Source organism: Mya arenaria, chromosome 6, assembly GCF_026914265.1.
Source record: "Mya arenaria isolate MELC-2E11 chromosome 6, ASM2691426v1".
Classification (NCBI taxonomy): domain Eukaryota; kingdom Metazoa; phylum Mollusca; class Bivalvia; order Myida; family Myidae; genus Mya; species Mya arenaria.
In genome coordinates this window covers 81,427,938-81,449,525 of record NC_069127.1, presented here as the reverse complement: position 1 = coordinate 81,449,525, position 21,588 = coordinate 81,427,938, and the positions used below count along the sequence as shown (strand labels likewise).

The 21,588-nt window shown below is 34.5% G+C and overlaps 1 protein-coding gene across 2 annotated transcripts; it reads right to left on the bottom strand.

Annotated features, from left to right (window-relative positions):
* Positions 1-2,233: 2,233 nt before the first annotated feature.
* LOC128239178 (pyrokinin-1 receptor-like) lies at positions 2,234-21,135 on the bottom strand. Of its 2 annotated transcripts, none has more exons than XM_052955682.1 (4): positions 20,519-21,135; positions 7,719-8,252; positions 5,564-5,689; positions 2,234-3,579 (listed from the first exon to the last, which is right to left on the bottom strand). In XM_052955682.1, the coding sequence occupies exons 1-4, from the start codon at positions 20,832-20,834 to the stop codon at positions 2,954-2,956; spliced, it is 1,602 nt and encodes a 533-aa protein (XP_052811642.1). In that variant the 5' UTR covers positions 20,835-21,135; the 3' UTR covers positions 2,234-2,953. The 2 variants fall into 2 exon arrangements, with proteins under 2 accessions (XP_052811642.1, XP_052811644.1); XM_052955684.1 differs by lacking the exon at positions 20,519-21,135 and adding an exon at positions 12,698-12,776.
* Positions 21,136-21,588: the final 453 nt, after the last annotated feature.

The following is a 21,588-nucleotide window of genomic DNA, read 5'->3' as shown; positions in this document are numbered from 1 at the left end:
AAAACAAGAAAAATGTTTTGTATAACAATGCGTTGGTCCTAAACGCATTCGCATAAATTGTTTGTATTCGTACGCTAAGGATACGCAACATCGTATATAATGGTAATATTTCAGGCAGGTTGACGTCAGAATAACTTCATCAATAAAGTCGCTTTTCTTTGCTTTAACTTATTCTTCAAAAATAAAAAATAAAAAAAGAATTATATTTCATATATTTCGATTGGCATTATACCCATTCCTTGTACCTTTAAATAGGGTATATTTTTTTTAAATTTTCGAATACTGGGCTTGTTTCTGAAGTTTTTATTATAAAAAAGTTCAGACACTTAATAGAATATCATGAACTATTTTTTTTTAATTAATATTAATTAATGCCTTGACAAATATTTATTTGAAAAACGAATATGTTGTCGAAATATACCAGAAAGGAGGCAGCCCTTTAAAATGCACTGCTGTCAGTAAGGTTTGTGAAGGCAAAGCACGAAGGAAAACCGTGCTGTACAATCGAGTAATGTTCATCTCTAAGATCACCGGAGTCATCTACGCAACGAACGCAAGGCACAATATCGTACGATCATGAATTTCAGTAAAATGTGTAGCACGTGTCATAAACAAAACAGAAACCTTTTCACTTAAAAAAGAAAACACGGCCTATGCTGACAGATAATACCATTACTTCTAGCTATGTATTCTTGCTACTCAAATGTCAATTCAAAACACCCGATCTTACGATACGTACGTTAATAGGTATGACGTTGGATTAACATAAGTACGTGTATTTGTAAAGCATTTGTTTGCACACATTGGGGAAAAAGTATTGCTGGATTGACGGACAGGTGTCAGAGTGCTATTTCAGCTTTTAAAAACAACTTAAAATGACATAGGAGAAAGACTGGTAGACATGTTGTGTAGGTCAAATGTTATGATTCGTCAAAACATCACTTACTGTCTTTGGGTACATGTAAAAGAAATATTATATCACTGGTAATCCAAGGAATAACCAAACTGGATATATCATCAACTCATTCTCACAATTGTCTTATGTTTAAATGCCAAGTTTATTGTTTTAAAATATTTCACGAAGATGTTGTAAATATTGTTGTTATTACACAGCGACACAAATTATGTGTATACAAAAGTACATAAATTCCGTTATCAATGAATGAATTGTGGTTAGTTCATCGGCACTAAATGTCTGTTTTTGTTCAGTCCTAATTAGTTAATTAGTCACACTGGCAACTGTTGCTCTTTTCCAAACTTGTTTATTTATTAAACACACATAAAAATGGATAAAAAAGTCAGAAACAAAAACAAGGATCAGAAGCACATTAAATGGACAGCGGCTGGCTAATGGACTTGAAATTTACAGGTTCTTTTGTTTAAACACACTTGTCATTTCCTAATGATGGACATTATCCGATTTTAGGATCATGTCGATTATGCTTTCTTTCTGGAAGAATTTTCTGTCAGAGAAATGTGACATGCGTGCTAGCATTGACGGAAAACAAGCAAGTAATGTTCCATCCAGTAGAAATTATTTACGAGCTCTCATGCGACATTTATTTCCAGAACACTGCAGTTCTTTTAGTTTAATGAAGTGCAACACTATTGCCCAATGCCGTGTGAAGGTGCTGGTTTATGCTCGTGTCTTGATACAGTATACACACACATTAAATGCATTGTTGGGTTTTTAAAGCCTCAAGACCCGAGTTCCGATCGGTGACAATGGTCAAAATTGCACTTTATGTCAAAATGTCAAAACTCTACATAACAGTTGCAAGTCTATATATTTTACTGTTATTGTTCATGTTTATTATTTAGTGTTTTTTTCGAAAGGTTTATAAAGCGTGCGTTGTATTGAATCATCGCGGGGCGATATACGAACTACTTTTTGAAAGTAGAATTTCGAAGTGGATAACGTAAAAACTATGGCATACCTCCACTCTGCCGAAACTAAATAGCAAACGATAAATATTTCCCCACCTAGCATCATTATGGTTGATATTTTTAACAAATCATCTTAATACCATTCCTTTTCTGTAGAACTTACTCTGCATAACATATTAAAGTTAAATATTAATAACGTCTTATAATTTTTAATTTGTTAACTCATAATTCGTGACAACTGTTTTGCTTTATTTCAGTTGACAGGAATCTCAACGTTTTTGTAATCTTAACGCCGATCGTTATATTTACTTTTAATTTGTTAAACTATTTCAACAATCTGGTGACAAATTAATATCTAAGTACTTGTGCTAATATAAAATATTCATCTGTCCGGGTGAATACAATAAGTACTCAGTATTTTATGGAAATTTCAATTATATTAACATAAATCACTTCATTACAGATAATATAATATCTTACAAATTAATGTGTCTGCACATTAAGTGCAATGTTAATATATCTCATTTTCAGTTAATGCATGTGTGTTAGTTTATATATACTCGTACTCGAGGATGGCCCACTCGGCGAGTGCTCCGATAAGATTGTTAGTCATATTAAGAATTAGGAGCATAGTGCACAGACAGAATGTTAACCTGGTTAAAGCTATTCTGGATCAAAGCACTGCCACACAGGACTCCCGTTTTAACGTCCCTCCCGGAACTACCCGGAGTATCGCACCTGGATCTCTTGTATCCAACTCTCCTTTAAGTCTGCTGATATATGCATTTGACTGGACTCGTAGTCATTTCTATCTTATGTCACTTATTGAATATGAAACAATTGACGTCATGATGGCGCTACGGCTGGGTTTAGCCATTCTGAGGGCAGGCCTTGATTATATAAAAAAACAGTACGAACACATTGAAAACCGACAACGCAACTAAAGGAGCAGACTACCTTATCGGAGGAGCTGACATTTTTGGTCCAACACTTGAAACACTTGTCTGTCGTGTTTTACCTTGTACATGATAAGTACTTCTTTCAACATGATGATGATGATTATACCTCATCCAACACAGTCATATTTGTACACTGCTACACTCTCAGCGTTATTCTCAGTATGGGGGGGGTGTGAGGTCGATTCCGCATCATAGATGTCTTCATTAACGTCTGGTATGTTAGCATTTCGTCTGCTCGGGCTAGCCGTGACATTTTTACGCCGTAGTGTTTTTATATCCTGAAACGAAGCCACTAATCCATTCTGTCGAGGCGTTAAAGAACTTTGCCGTCTGCTCGTGCAGCGTTTATGTCGACAGAGTGCGTGAAGCCCTCCGTCAGAATGAGCGTGCGAGCTGCACGTTGGACTTCGGCTGGTTTTATTCAACAGCGTGTCAAGTGTCGACGGTTTCTCTAACGTTTTCCGGCCGCGTGAGGCGTGTTTGTCGTTCTTGTAGTATGTGACGAGCCTTACTCCTTTCTTCTCCTGAAACGGACGGCTAATGGACGGTCCCCGGGATGAGCCTGCCTCTTCATCATTGTTTATAAACTTAGCCTTGAGCATATAAAAGGTTGGCAGAGAATTAGCACTCACGAAACATCTGCACAGTGTCCGTTTAAAAGCCCGTCGAAATTTTCTCGACAACAAATTATATAAAATTGGATTAACAGTTGAGCTGAAGAAATACAGGATTCCTGAAATGAGAAATCAGAACGCAGTCAATCACGAGGAATGGTAGCTATCGAATCTCATGACGCAGTACCTGGCAACATGTCAAAAATGATAAATAGTGGCTGTCATCCTTAAATTGACAGTGTTTAATAAATCCCTAATATTCCCGCGGACTCAACACTTACCATATGTTCAAAGTATGCTTTGATGGAATTTCTTGGAGACATTTGACATTTCTTTAATTAAGTACAATGGGTCTGTGAAACGTTTTACTTTTCCAAATTCGTTAGTTTTGCGTTATAGTTAGATGCATGAAATATAATCTAAATGATGATGTATGGAAGGAGTAAGCGTAGCGAACGTGCCGTTCTTAATCATAGCCCAGATAACTGACGTAATACAACCTACTTGCCTGACACATTGTCAGAAAGGAGACAAAATAGCTTCTAAAGTCTGAGTAAGCTTTTTCGTAAATCTAATGTTAATGTATTGTTTTAACTTAGAATTCAAAACGAAATATTTTGATCATGTTTAATAGCCCTTTTACTGACTAATTTGGAATTGCCGCCTCTTTAGAGTTAACGAGGGTTTTGAGAATTTGACACAGCATTGGCATTATTTTAAATTACTAATGTGTTCAAAATAAAGGACATTCTCTAACGCATAATGGTAATAAACATCATGGCTAAACATTATAAAGGAAAATATTTCTTGAACACAAAATGTCTTAACACTTGTTAAGTTCCTTAGCTAAACCCACTATTTTTATTTATTTTTCTACGACTTTGCGAAATATTTCCTTTTTTCAAAGTTTAAAAGAATTAAAAAATAGCAATGTATTGTTATCACAATAACTATATTACATATATTTTAACAAAATCAAGTTTGTATGTATTTGGTCTTTAATTACATTAGTAATATAAATAATCCTGTTCAGCGTTAGAAATTTCGATAACATGGGGCATTCTTAAGTTGGCATTGGATTTGGAAGCCAAATGCTTTTTTTTCGTCGAAATGTATGGTACCTGCTTATAATGACATTAACGTTTTTAATAAAAGCATTTGTTCTGTGTGAATGGCATTTTTAACATTGAATATATTCGATGTAAAGTCAATAACGTTAAATACAACCCCCACAAAAAAAATTGGATTATGAGTTAATTCTAACTAATTTGCGTTTCAGACATTCTTTGCTTCAATTAAATGACTGTTGAAATAAGACATAATCCTTTAAAATCCTCTGTGAGCCATGAATATTGAGTTGAACATAACCAATTAACGATGTTTATGTTTAAATTTTCGACTTCTCTGCTTGTTTCTGTAGTTTTTCATTAAATATTGATTTATTTTAAAACAAGATTCTTTGATGTGTCAAAATGAGTAAAGTATAGGTAAGCTTTTTTATTAAAATCATCGCGATGGATCTGTTGCTCGAACGTTGCTAGCGGAACAATAGCGTTCTTCTTTGAAAACAAAATGGATAACACACGTAACCAATACATTGCCAGTATTGTTTGATTTATTCGAAAAGTATGTCCTTATTATCTAGACATTATCAAATTTATCAAGGATTTTCAAGAGTCTATAAACACTTTAAATATGGACTACTTGGCTGAAACAACTAATAAAATATTTTCAAAAAGTGGATTGACCTTGCAGATTCACACTAGTTTAGTATTCAAAAGTGACGATACTGGCAGCAAAGACATACACGAAGTTAATTGTATTGCAGAAATAAATTAAACAGGTTTTCCAGAACAGAAAAATGCACTTTAACTTTAAATTCAAACATATGTAGATATGTAAGATCAGTATAATGAATTAGAGATATTGTATAAGCCAGTAGTAAAACAACATATTCTCGCCCCAAAGTCCAAAACTTACGTAATTTTGCTAATTATGTTTGAGTTAATTTACTGATACATAATTACTGATAGGAGGTTGACACTTCACGAAGATTATAATTGTTTGTATCTTTTCTTCTTTGTTATCGGTATGTGTTTTTACCTGACACGTAGAAAAGGTATCCCTGCACTTCGATGAGCTTAGAGGTCCAATGTTCCACGTACAGGGTCATGAGTCGCTGAGCATGGAATGGAGCCCAGCACAGGAAGAACGCTACCACCACCGCCACTAAAATATACACATATAAATTTGACACGGCTTAACAGTATGCTAGCTAAAAGTGGTGAAGTTACATAGTGCATCTGCCATCGGGAGAAATGTATTTGATGTATAGGCCTCTATTTTGCGCAAAATATAAGATGTCATGTCAAGCTCTTAAAAGGTTATGTAAACTCTTCTTTTACTAATGCCCAGATTGAATGGCTCAGACAGACCTGAGCGGCCCTTGATCCTTCAATACATTCTCTCGAGAGAACAGCTTTTATGGCGTGAAATGCAAGTATGTTTACTATTTTAATTAAGATCTGATTGATATGATCAAAGGATGTCCATCCTTTCTAAAATTAGTCTAAGCGCAAATGAATTATTCATAACCATAAGCCATTCCAAGGCTGAAAACCCAAATTTACATATGTTGATGTTGATTATATGTATATTTCATGGCCGCTCGTATAAGATAGATGAGATCTGGTGGCATGTGATGTTGTGTGTCAGTTAGTTTCTGATAAAAGTGTGCCCCCGACAAGTTCTGTTTTAAATGCTCATACCTTGGCTCTTCCCTGGTTCTTAATATTTATGCAAAAAGGTACAGAAAAAAGCTCAGTAGCAAAAAGTTTAAACATAATCCCGGTTTAGTGGCACTGAGCAAACGCCAACGACATAGAATACAAAATCACAATCAAAAACCTCATAAAACCTGTTGTGAACAGTCGTCCCTTTATTTTCCATTCTAGATATCAATTTGTACGCTGGGAATTAAAGACCTCTTGTAAACAGTCGTTCCTTCAATTTCCTATTCTTGAAATCAATTTAGTAAGATGGGAATTAATATCCTCTTGTGAAAGGTTTTCCACTGAAAATCCATTCTAAAATTCTTATTGGTAAAATGGGTCTGAACGACCACTTGTGAATAGTCATCACTTCAATTTCCATTAAAGAATTCAAATTGGTTTCCTTCGGACTCCATACACTTTGACCATCCCGATTGCGTTCATAGCCCGATAATGACACCAATCCCGCAATTCATACCTTGATTAAAATTATAATGGACTGGCGGATATCAAACAATACAACGTTTGATTTAGAGCAATGTATAGATATACATATTGTCAGCGTAAACACATCTAAACATACAATGCAAATGCCAATAACTGATACTGTTTCCATTTCCTGGACTCTTTGATGTAGCTATTATGTTACGAAGCCTTGTTGAGTATGAAGTCCCGTAACGAGTAAGCTGAACCTGGAGAGCATGGCAAACATCAAAATACAAATTACTATACGATATTGTCGTATGTAAGGCTGTGATATGCACACATTTCCTATTGCTAGTGATCTACATCATGAATATTTCGTTTTTACAATAGTGCTTGTTGAATGAAACGCATATTGAAAAGCAAATTTAAATTAAGCTAGATGTCATCAGCCCCGCTCCATTTGAAACAAACAAACCTATAAATATATACAACATCATATGTTCATCGTTAACACTTATTCTTATGTTAAAACAAAACATCTTGGTCTTTCGTCTTAAATTAACGTTAGTTAATATGGATCAAGGATCCTAACAGATCGGGCCAACATATTTTTGTACTTCTCAATATAACTGTGTGGTATAACTGATTATTAAAAAAATGACCGTAAAAGCCAATCTGAAAATAAGACATGCCAAAAATAATCATATATGGACATTTTAATCAATACTTCCACTAAATGGTAACCCGGATTCGTTTCAAAATAATGCGGTATTGCGGATTCAGGTCCGAACATAATCGGACTCTCGGAATTTAGGGGGCTAGGGTCACATGTCAAACCATGACGTATTTGGATTTCAGAACAAAAGTTTGATCTGCTTGTTATGAGTTAATTTGAAATGATTTAGATAACTCAGGACATGAAACGTGTGCGCAAATCGTACAGGAAACATTCTGATAAGACATGTGGGACGTCTATGCAGCTTTGCCTTCAGTACCTGAAGAACGTTGATACAAACTTAGAGAGATATAAAACAAGTAATTCACTCTTGCAAGCAACTCACCTAGCATTCTGAGGATGGCCCGGCGTGCTCTGGTGGCGGTGGCCTTGCCGTACTGTGGACTTTCGGGCGCCTTGAGTTCCGAGGCCCGCAACCTGACGCCGATGAGCACGTAAATGAGCGTGATGACAATCATTGGAACGAGGAAATACACAAAGGTGGACAGTTGAAACACCGTGATCATCCGGCCCGTCCATCGAAGAGGAATGTTACAAACAAGCGAGTCCGCGATAGGCCGCTCCGTCAACGGATCGCTCAAGTAGTAGAATGTCCGTGTATGTACGGGGTAAGGCAAGGCACTGAACGTCGATATAGTCCATATAACGATTATACAGCGGGTTGCCCGTGACACGTGACAACATGGCAGTATTTTGATTGGCTGACATATGGCCAAGTAGCGTTCTATGGTAAAACCTGTGATGGTGAGCACCGAGGAATATGAAGTCATCTCCATGACGAATGTCTTTAGGATGCAAAACGGCTCCCCGAAACGCCACGGGTACGCCTCCCAGATCGAGTAGACTTCCGGCGGCAGGGCTGAAATATACAAGCGCCTAGATTATGAATGGCCGACAGAAATAAGAAGAAATATAAAGAAGTTTACGATATAAAACAATATATCTGCGGCTTTCGCACTTTTCAAGTAAATGTGAAAGAAAAAATAACAGATGGAAGCGTAAACACGCCATTTACTTCTGTTGTAATAATTTATTTCCGCAAATATCAGCGTCTGACGTGAGTCAACAAACGTTAAAAGACTGCAAATGAATGGTTATTTTCAAACAATAGATGCAGTATTTGTAGTTGGTTAATTTTACTTGAACTGGGGAAGTTTTCGATTGGTATCCAATGCGACAACAATTCGGGATAGTCGTCCTAAAGGGAAAAGCGGGTATACGATCGGGTGAAGTATACCCGACATATTTATTTACTGCGTGCCTAAACTCTTCATGTGAGTGTCCGTATTGCTTTAGAATGCAACTCTGGCTGTATTAGCAGTGTTTTCCGAGATAAAAATACGTGGGGGTCATGATTAAGCAATGATTCTTCGCTTCGAATAGCAAAAAGTTGCAAATTGAATGGAACGCATTTAAATAATCATCTAAAATGTGTTTTGACATATATCTTGCTAATGTCAAAGAAGCCGCCATTGTCAATATGCGCCATTCTTTAAAATGGTGTGACAAATATATTTAAATATATCCTACTTAAAACATATATTTTTTTGCAAATAAAATGAAATAAGTTATATTTATATTGCATGAATGACTCTTATTGGCACGATGCTATACGAGAATATGGTTTTGTGTTGTAGCGGAACAGGAGTTGCCAGAGGAAACACATGTTCATGTTTTTAAATACAAACTTAGTTCATATACGCCAAAGCTGAAAATCGAACAAATGACACATTGAGGAGCGTGTGATCTAGCCTACATAAAGATGTGCAGTAACGCTATCTAACAACCGTGTTTTAATTCCTCGATAAAGGTCTGATTATTATTTCTAGCAGTAAAGGCCCACTATAACGGACTATTGATTGCTGAGCTTTCTCATAAGGTTAAAGGTTTCCAACTGTATTATTATCCTGCATATCGAAAGTCAATTCAAACGACATTGCGAATGCAAATAATTTTAGAATAATGGTCAGTAAATCGTTAAGAAATTGGGTAGTTTCTTCGCAAGAGCTCTAGCGCTTCGACAATGAATGCCGTGTAACCGTACAATACATAAATTTGCATTTCAAGTGCATGCCCCAAAGAACAAGGTATCATATATCTTCCAACTCACACATGCAGTTGCAAGTAGGCAGGTTTGTATGTTCACATTATCAACAAATACTCATCACTGAAAACAAAATTAAAAATCTTTATATTTTGAAAGTTTTCCATTTATCAAAGGAAAAGGTACGCGGGTAACTCTTCCTCTCTCTAAATATGTGTGTGTTACCCGTTTTAAAGAGAAATGTCATACATATCATGAACTTACATTGTAATAAGTAAAACTTTTACACATATTTTGTCAATCAAATTAAGATAGAAACGCTTGTTTATTGTTGTTCCCATATTATATCGCATTGAATCTTCCTAAGTCTAAAATATCAAATTGGCTGAATGCGTTACAATCTCTATTGCGAAGCTAAGTTAAACAACCCATTAGTTTAAAACAGGGACATTTTGAAGGGCATCAAGTGTGTTTTGCAACTGAAGTGATGGTATTGTAAGCTAAGACAAATGTCAACAATATGTTGTGTCTGCCGATAAAACTATGTTTCAATCACGCCATTTTTCCAAAAATCAAAGAATTGACAGGCGTCTATATACACATAGCGTAAAACCACTGACAGACTTGCATTTAATAGTGAAACACTGTGAATATCAAATGTATCTTTTTATTAATCAAACATATATTGAGAACATTTCACGACAGAAACTGTTAAAAGACCTAATGTATTCAGCTCAAAGCAGTCTGTAACTTGGACCCTAATCGCGACACATTTGTTTGAATAAAAGCCGTTTGAAAGTCTTGATGTTTAGAGAAGTTAAATGTTTACTACATGACTTAAAAGAATGATCTAAAAACACAAGGATCTCAAAAATACAAGTAATAGTTTTCAGCATAATTATTATTTTTATCAAAAGAACATATTTGTCAGATAATAATTCCATTATTATACTCGTTTTTTTATTTCCCTGTTCTACTGTTTAAACATATTAGAATACGAAGTGTTGGTCGTAAATAGTAATCAACCCGAGCCTCACATGCGTAACATACTGAATGCCCCTCGTCTTATGTCAGACTGTTTACCCTCGCATCAGAAAAACAATGCAATCTGAGGGACCGACTATTAGGAATTATGACAGTTAAGGAGTGTTCCAGGATTATTGGCGCCATCGCGACTTGCGTTTATGACGAATCTGTTCATTAGAAAAATCCGTCCCAAAACTGGCAACACAATATTAAACAATATCAAACCTATCTGTTTATTTATCAGAAGATTTCTTGAGAAACCTTACAGTGAAACTGTGTACGGATAGTTCAACGCTTATCAAAGTAGGCAGTTGTTCTAATTTGTATACAAGAAGCGAATATCAAACATATGTTATAGGATTCATTTTCTAAATGTATCGTCTGAAAGACTCAAATACCAACTATTTCTGCAATAATTGAATACAATTTATTGTACATTGAATGTTTATTTCTGTTTAAAAATTATTACCAGGCATAGAAATACAATTTATCAAATGAACAATCTATAATAAACCGCTGACGGGCATAATATAAGAAAGACGGGTCTGTTTGACGTTGGTGTCCCAATTGGTACGACATTCTATAAGACAGACGAAGTGGAGCACGTGCTAGTAGCGTTGTGATATCTCACAGAGGTCCTGTCTGTTCTTTGACCTGCATCTGGATCCCGTCACATTTCGTTTAAAGGGGTTGCATTGCGCTGATATGTACGATTAAAGTCAAATGGGCAACTGAGATTATTGGTGTCAATGAACAGCCTTATGCAAACAGAGTATGCAATTATATAGCAATGTATTTATTTTTGAAATACTGTTGTTTTTTTCATCCGAATAATATCTCATCTGCCATTGATAGAGTTGTTACAGTGTAATACAACCGGAAAGGCAGTTATACTGAGTAAGACCATGATACAGAGTGTGTTACAGTGTAATATTCCGTAATAACAGGTGTACTGGGTAAAACCATAATAAAGAGTATATTACAGTGTGTTCTCCCGGAAAGGCAATTGTTCTAGGTAAGACCGTGATACATAGTGTATTACAGATTAATATACCAGTATAGCAGTTGTACTGGGTAAAACCATGATACCGAGTGTAATGCAGTGTATTATACCAGATTAGCAGTTGTACTAGGTAAGATCATGCTACAAAGTGCACATTTTTGTGTCAGGACCCGGGAGGTTATACTGCAATAAACCATTCTCTCTTGACATGTCTCAGAGTGTATTTCAGTGTTATATACCAGAAAAGTATTTGATAAAGTACAAAATGTATCAAATTGCAATCAGTAGTCATCAAGACCAAGAGTTGCAGTGTAAAGCAGTGTAATGTAATATAGCGAAGCAGCAGCTGTTCCCCTAAATTTAACGACCAAGAGTCGAATGTGATTATAGAGTAGTAGTTAAACGTTATTAAGCACTGTTCTGTAAAATGTATTTGGATGAGTACACAGCTGGCAAAACCATATTGGACGAGCCGTTAGCCTGTGTACGAGTTTATATTTTTTTATTACATAACCTACATTATTTCAAATACTTTAATTAGTGAGGCAATCATATCAGAACATTTTGAAGTTTTGTTTGTAAACAAACGAGAATTGATCATGTTTTTTGAAAGGATTTATGTCAATCTTACTTTAGAGCGTCTGTTGATCCCGAATTTCATTCGGAGCCTTTTCACGCAGTTCGGTCTTCAGCATAGGTTTAACATTGGATCTGTGCAACGTTCAAAGGCGAAAAAAATACCGGATTTTTTCGTATGCGCGTGCGTCCCGATACGGAAATAAATTGTACTGTCACAGACTGTACGATTAGACGTATGTATTAGGTATAGAATAAACCGGCATTACAGCTGTATCTGTAGATTAACGGACCAAGAGTCGAAGTGTATTACAGTGTAATATATTGGACAAGCAGCTGATCTCGTTATCTTAGAGTTCAAGAGCTAAAATGTTTTACATAGTAATTTACCAGAACAACAGAATAGCAACTGTTCTCCTATACCAATTATCAAAGTGTATTAGAGAGTGATACATCAGAAATACAGCTGTATTCGTACCCTAAAAGGCAAAGGTTTGAGTGAAGGCTGTAATAAACAACCGATAACAGCTATGTCCGTAGTCCTTAAGGCCAATATGTGAGAGAGCTCTATTCTGGAATAGCAGCTGTACCCATAGTCTTAAAATTCAAGGCATCATAGAAAAAGCTGTACAATACCCCGGAATTGAAGCTGTACCTGTAGTCATAATGACAAAGGCGTGTTAGAAAGCTGTTTTGTCTAACGGAATAGCTGCATTTTCCATAGTCGAAAGGGATTCGTATTTGAAGATGAATACCTGAAACAAAATATTGGGTTGAATATAGCATCCTTTCATAACTAAACTTTCAGTGCTTTGATTTTTATGAAGAATTTGATAATTCATGTTATCTTTAAAACCGTTTTTGGCGGACACGTGTTGACTGACTCCGAGTGTTTTGGCTGTGACTTAAATTTCTTCAATTTTTTTACGTTTTCAAATCATTTGGAAGGAGAGAATAGCATATACTAGTCGCTTTTATTTTTAATAATGTTTTTCTTCATTTGTTCCCAGTTTTAGTACAATGATGCTTTTTATTATGAAACTCTATGATCACACAGTTTTAAACCTTTTAAGGCAGACTGTGTGTGAAACTTTTGGTTTCTAACGATGACTGCATCGTATCTTTGAAAAGTATTTGCATTTGGCGCTCTGAATTGTTTCCCTCCGTCTGCAGATAGAGTTGGGATCTCTTATCATTGAAGTACTTGGGGTTTACCTTTTCGTTTTTTATTATTATTTGTTTTATTGATAAGTTTCCTCAAGTAAATGCATACTTTGATAAGATTTATCTTTTGCGTTTTATCTTTATTCAGAATTGCTGGGATTAGAAATTTAGGACACAAATACAATTAATCAAGCTGCGGATTTAAGGAGTTTAAGAGAGGTATTAAAAACTTGCTCTGATATAGACATAGTATATAGAAATTACTTGTGATACTACAAGTTTAATTACAACCCTGTTGATATGTCATACTTCAAAATCAGCAACTATATCCGAACGGATTTACCAATGCGTACAGCTAAACGTCCATTAAATGTAATGTTTTACATGTATATACTTTTGTAAACTTTATCCGAACCAATGGGTACAGCTTAACGTTCATTAAATTTAATGTATTATATTCATTTGAAAATTTCGTTATCGATAAAACTGGAGTGCTCTTTGTTACTATTTTAAAAACCTGGACTGACCTGATAAACAGCTAAGCTGTTTTTGGAGCAATATTTTTTTTGTAATTCACGTTTTTATTTCAGAAAGCTTTTTTCACTGATTTCGTTCTACGAACATGTGACTAGTTTGTGATAATTGCTAAACATTAGTGTTAAATTCTATAACCAAAGACTAAGCTCGCTCACATACTAACACAAAACTACCATCCATCACCTTTTCATCTCAAGTGAATAAAGTTTGTACGTTAAGTCAATTAGAAAGCTTGATTAGTACCTAAACAGATCGAGCACTTGTGTAACAGAAATAATGATATGTATCGGCTCCCGAAACCTAGCGGAATGATTTACAAATAGGGTAATATCTGTTCAAGACATTATTCCAGCCATACACAATTATTGTTTCAGCTAGCGCCTCCGAACAAAAACAACTAATTGTCGTGATTATAAATTAACATTTTTTTTTTCTATTTGGCTTATGTTTATTTTAGCAAATACCTACCACCTGGCTGATAACAAGGATGGTAGTTAATTCAAATTTATCTAAAACAAACAGTTTTTTATGCACAAGACATACAAATGTATCTCGTGGTCTGGGGAATGCACTTTGGATATGTTTTATGATATATGAGATTCAATCTCATATAAGAGCTTATTTAGGTTATCAGACATATACGTGAATTGAAATAAATAAAAATACGACTTACTGAGTCCATCACAAATACACTGTGTCTGTTTTTATTTCTTATAACGGTGTGTTATCATGTCTGAAGTAATAGAAGTTAATTTACATAAAGAAATTGAAACACGAAACTCATCTCGATATTGTTTCCTTGTCTGGCATCAACTTTGAACCTTCGTCAACCTTTGCTATCAAAATAAGAAATTCTAACGCGCGCGCCTTGCGATGTTGTTGCTTCAGCAAGTGTGTGCAGCAGGAGGGATAATCATGTCTTACCAAGTGTCCGTAGCAGGTGGGGTGATCATGCTTTATCAAGTGTGCGCAGCAGGACGGATGATCTTTTTGATCAATTGCTCTTAATATAACACTAATTACTACGAAAGTTAATCGATGAATCGAATTTCGAATCATTGTATACACACATTCATGAAAAGAAACGTAGTTTTAGGGGGGGGGGGATACCGGTTTAATACGACCTTTCGACGGTATTGTTCATTTTGGTATTATGGTTAATTAGCTATCCTCTTAGTGTGCAGGGTTCGTACTGGTTTTCTAACATGTATTAACAATTGAAAAGCACAAGATTTTCATCCAACTCTCGACTGTTTACAACAGGGGCTATATTACCAAAGAATCTGAAGACAAAAACATATATGTTTATATTAAAGTTTGTTATTTGGAATTGTTACATTTTTTTAATTTTGATTTTTTGAAAGAAAATTATAGAACAAATTGGTTGGTAATGGTACACATTTAACGTAATATGCTCCATGAACTGATGATGTAACAATTGTATGAAAGAAAAAAATTCTTTTTGTTTACCTCATAAGGTAAAACAATCGATGCATTTTAGAATCTAATTAAAATGTTTACTTATTTCCTGATGTAAATAGTTAAGGAATCCCCGATAATGACATCATTCACGTAATTCAGTCCTTATATTTTAACCAATAGTTTATTATTCCAAAATACTTAATTTCATTTAAAAAAACCCACAGTAATTGTATTTTATCCATTCTTCATAGAACGTTCCGACCGTAACCGGAAACAGTCATAGTTGATACGTTAAATCATTTTTAACGTATAATTGAAACGCTAATGACAATAATACTTTTAATAAAGCGTTAATTTAGACCTTTTAACATGCTGATTTAAATTGTTCTGGCACAATACAAAAAAGAAAAAGATAAACAAATTTCAATTTATATCAATACGCGATGAATTGCGTTCATCGGAAAACATTCTCAATGTATACATCGTTTTGAAAACGAGGGCTCTGATGTGATAAAGGCTGTTCTATGTGTTGGTGTGGCGGAGGTTTTCAATACCGAATTGACCACCTGTTCGTAATGTGCATTAAAAACAATAAACTATACATAATACAAAATGATACTAGGCGTAGTTAGAGCTAGGTGAAGTATGCAAACTGTCCATTTCCTTTAATCATTTATGAACCATATCAGAAATACGATTTGGAAACAAGTCGTATGTCATTCATACATGTGTTTACATAACACTTTTCTTTGATAATATCAACACTCCGGCAAACGATATTTGTTATATGATGCGCTGAGTAATTCATTTACTTAATAGTATTTTCTTGATTTAGTCCGATTCAAACATACCTTCGAAACAGAACTTTTACTTGTTTTAAATTACAAAAATTAGAAAACATCCGTTTAATTTTGTTTCTCAGACCTATAAAATAAGATAAAGTTTTACGAATTCAGCAGACAGCCGAAAATAATGTGTTTTTATAAGCTTCCTTTTTACTGACTGTTCGAAGGCGTAACTTTAAAGTTTGTTAATAACTATAACATTTGTTGATGCATGTGTCTTATGGCTGTGCTGTTTTTTTATGTTGTATCTGTGTCCTTTGTAGTTTGTGTGTCTCTCTTTAGTTTATGTTGGGCTTTGACCTTGTGTTTTTCAAAAGTACCATCGTTGGCTCCCAGTCTTTTCCCTTTAAGTTTAATGAGGTTTCAGGTGAATAATTTGCATATGAAATCAAAAACAGAAACAAGTCCAGAAGTTGAAAACTCATCCATAAATATTAACGTAATAAACCCCGTTCAATGGCACAGGACCAGAGCGGGAAACACAGAACAACATCACAGACATCCACAAACAACACAAATCATATAGAATATATAAAACTAGGGATGTTTATCAAGGATTGTCGGGTACCGCCTTTTTTATGTTCAGTCATGCTTTGTTATTGTTTTTGTTCACAATGTTCTTTTCTTCGTTGAGCATACATATCGACAGTGTGAAACTTTGCTGAGGTGAATGTATTGAAGAACTTCATTCAACACAATTTCTATAAGTATGAAAAGTATGAAAGACGCTGATGTCAACATCGTGCTGAATGAAGTTCACTTGGTAGACAAATAAAAGTGGAATGGATAGGTACAATATAGTTCTGAGATAAGAGTGTTCACAGAGTCTATTAGACTCCCATTATATATTTATCCATTGTAATAAAAATGTCTTGTATACTCTATTTACCTTAGAATAAAATCAACAACATCAATCTGTGCAATGATTACCTTGAAAAATAGTCCACTCTCAGCCATTATTATGTGGATGATTAGATTAGGAAATGTCTGTGCCTTGCATGACGTTGAAGAAACAATCAAAACATTCTCAAAACATTCTGAGGTTTTGCGAAATCAGAAAGACGGAAGAAGCACTTGGCCAATATAAATATGTGGACAACTTTCATAACGTTGTAGAAAAAATAAAGAGCACTTTTTGACGCAATGAAGCTCTCACACGTAGGCATTTTTTTCATGAAAAATCATAATAACTCAATGGCCATTCTATCACTCTGCGAACGACAAAAAATCGTAAAATCATGAATTTCGGTTACATATTATGTCAGGATTACAAATCAAATTAAATATTTAGCTTGCACAATAAAATGAACTGTGTTTAAACTAACTCATTACTTGGAAATAGGTTATCTTACTACACAGAAATACGGTTCGTTATGGCTCCCGTGGCGAAAATTAATTCAGCTTGTTCTCTTTCTCGTTACGCTGGAAATGAATACATAAAACATATATTTAATTTTGATTTGCATTTTGTTTCAATATTTTCCAATTGATTCCTCTATGATCGCTTATCACGCAAAGTAAGATAATTTATTAATCCGTAATTTTGTACAGTTTCGAACAATAACTGCATCATATCTTTGAACAGTTTTTGCATAAGGCTATCTGAATTGCATTCCGTCGTCTGAAGGTGAAGTTTATTCGACTCATACAAGAGAACATCGTCGTAATACATATAATTGTATATATAAACATGTCATGTATCCAAACTTAAACACATAATAACACATAATATTATAAAATAGAATGTAATGAACGCAAACAATTTATGTAAATGAATACAAAATAATTACTATTTTAACTTTGGTAGTTAGGGGAAGTTTCATAAGAACTATACTATAATAAGTTATATTATTTATAAGTGAGTTTCGTATAGCAAATCCTTCTTTTATATGATATTTACAAATATTCATAACTTCCTTTTTATCACAAGATACCAATAATTGATGGAATTTGAATACAGATGGATTAAAATAGTAAAATCGTTTTACATAGGTTTTACGTAACTGACGATAACATCGACTAATACATATGAGGTGATATTCATCCTCTTTGTCCCTACTAAGACAAACAATAACGTCCGTTACGAGGTAAAAGTAAATGCATACTTTGATACAAAAAAACCCATTAAAGTTCTTACTTTATTCGGGTTTGTTGGGATAAGTGTGATGTTGTGAACACAAACTAGTTTAACCTTAGTTTTTAGTTGTTGTTCAGTTTTTTTCTGGTTTGTGAATGTTTGTGTTTCTATAATGTGTCATTGGCGTTGACCTTCTGACATTGATGTGGGTTTATTTTTAAACTTTCGACTAATGGACTTGATATAAACTTTAAATGATGTTTTTAATCCAAAAATTATACAAAACAAACACGAAGGCCATGCGAAAACATTCTATTTTGGCTAACGGTGCAACACCGTCGGTGTATTGATACTGAAACATCGGTGGAATAGTTATATAGACACCGGTGGTGATTAAAAACATTACTTACAGCTTGTAGACAACACAGAAGGGCGATATTAAGCATACAAATAACAAAGTTTTTCTGCCTCGAAATGGAGGATACGGTGTTCAATATGTGATTAAAATACAATAGAAACTACCGGTTTAATCACATTCGGTCTACTAATTCTAATAATGTATAAATTGATATTAATTTTAAAATGTTCCGTACGCTTTCAAGCAAATTGGTAACATGCTGGTATAAGAGGTAATTTAAATGGTTTGTTCTTTTAAACATCTTTACCAGTTGCATATATACATTTACTGAAGAAATAATGGATAATACTACTTCACAAAGAACATAAACAAACAAAAAGTGAAAACAATCGAAACCTCAATAATCATATAACCTGATCTGTTTGGCAGCAACACAATAACCACAGAAAAAAAGATAAATAGTTATCCTTCATTTTGTTTGGCATAAACACAATAACCACAGAATACAGATAAAAAGTGATCCCTCAATTTGTTCGGCATAAACACAATAACCACAGAATAAAGATGAACAGGTATCCTTCATTTTGTTTGGCAGAAACACAATAACCACAGAATAAAGATAAACAATTATCCCTCATTGTGTTTGGTAGAAACACAATAACCACAGAATTAAGATAAACAGTTATCCCTCATTGAGTGCCTTATGGATAATTTATTTCTCAACATGTTGAAGGTGAATGGCAAGACGTAAATTGTAAATAGTTTGAGATAGCTATGAAAATCATCTGTTAATTTCCAACATATATTATCAAGAGGATACTAATTGCACAGCAATACACATCTTAATTAAATTTTATTAATTTGTACTAAACATTTCTTGTTGCAAAGTACTTCATAATTAATTGTGTGTTCATCGTATGATCGATACTCTTCAAGAAAAATCTAAAGCTCTATGGGGCTGTCGTGAAGTACTGCAAGAAATATTAATAATTGTTATATCAAATAAAAGCAAAGTACAATGCGTTGAAAAGAATGTACTGAGTTTATGTTCTGAAATATTGTACATGAATTATTTGGATTTTAAATGAACTGAGTAGTTTACCTCCCGTCGTATACGCTTACATGTACGTATACGTAAGATCTTTTACCTTGTTTGATCAAGAACTTATTAAAATAGTATTATTGAATATAAGTTTGACAGGAAAATGACTGAACTTGATCGTTATGAAAATCCTTCAAAAAAATAGGATTAAGCCGTTTGTGTGCTGCTCACTAGATGTAACAAACTTGTTCATTTAGGCCAGTCTTTATCATCTAATTAACAAAAAGATACGAATAAAAGCGCATTAAAGCAAGTGCTCTTTTAACTGAAGCGTAGTTTCTTTAAGTTAGCAATGAGCCCAAACGTACCATAATGTTTTAATATTGATTACTGGTAACCCATATTGCAGTGGTTAGATAGGCTAATAAGGCATCAATTAATGGGCAAAAAGCATCTTCAAAGAAATCAGGAGGTATGAGTATTGGTTTATAATTGAAATGAACTTAAAATTGGTAAGTACGGATGAAAACAACGAAAAATTTCTAATTAAATTTTGCTCATGAAATAATTGCCAAAATTGTTACTTGCTCATAACATGGTGAAATGGGTAGTTTTACAAGTTTTAAGGTTATTAACTGGCGTTAATGGAATCATTAAATAATCCAAACATGTTTTGTTTGTTTCTCTCCTTATAGCAAAATCCGATAAAAGGTATTAACCCTTAATATTGAATAAACAACGTTCATTTTGAGTTCTGGGGCCGTCGACATTTTTTTAATTGAAGTGAAATTGAAACAATGTATACGTGTTTTCAGATGTTACAAAAGGTGAATGTAATACAAAATATACATATAAAGTAATTCAGATATAGTATTTTAATCAAATGATCCTTGAGATGATTAAATTGGGAAAAGGCCTAAATGTACGAAATGACTCAATATCATCTATGCATATGGCTTGCAGTGGCATCTAGAATAGGGGTTGGAATAAGGAGCTATAGTGAATATTACAATGAAGAGATCGTTACATACCGATTAACAGGGTAAGGACGTCGGACACGGCGAGGTTGAAAAGGTAGTAGTTAGTCACAGTGTGCATGTACGAATTTCGCCATATGACTATACATGTGCTTAAATTACCAACAACGCCCGTAATGAAGATGGCGATGTAGATACTTGTGAGGAGCAGAACTGTGGCCGCACCCTTCCGGCGCTCTCCGAGAGTCTGTATAAGTAGAGAGGTGGGATCGCCGGGTCCGGTCCACGTGCCATTTACGTATGCGGGGGTGTTGTTGGCGGATTCTGGCGCCAACTGTCCTAGGTCGTTGTAATCCCCATAGCTGACCATCCTCACTCACACACTCTCCCTAACTCGAAGTCCCTCTCCATCGTTTTTGTAGTACGACAATATTTTTTTATTAAATACGTATGATAATATATATATATATATTTCAAAATGAAACAAATAAATCTAATCCAAGTACAGATACCACTATTGAACATTGTATTTACCTACAAAAATATCTCGCGGACAAATAAACCTTAAACGATTGCTCACGACATTACTCCAGTTATCAAAGAAACTGTATGAGCTCGCACAAGAAAATAAAGTGGTTCTATCACGCGGCGTTGATTATCTACAGTAGTGATCCGAGAAGAGCCCCTGCAAATAATGCGCTGCCAGCTTTCCAATACAAGTAACGGTTGCAGAATGATTTAGTCCTTTTTAGCTTTGTTCATGTAGAGACTATACAAGGAACAACGAAAATATAAACCGTCAAAGCTTACTATCAGAAATTATTATACCGTGGTAAATATTTTCGGTAAATATATACCGCTTGTAACGTTGAAACCGCGTCCATTTCGATGAAATGAAATATTTATTACTATGGTTAAACATGTCATAGTTTATCGGTTTGTTTTGTGAAAAGTTTCATAATTTGTGACATACACATCGAAGAAACAGTAAGTGTGTTGTAGTCAATACTCATAAGTTTCGTCTATATGCATTGTCAGTGAATTTCTCAGAGACAGATAAAAAGTTCTAAACTCAATTGCCTTGAATATTTTAACTTGTATATCAAAAACTGACATGTAATCTG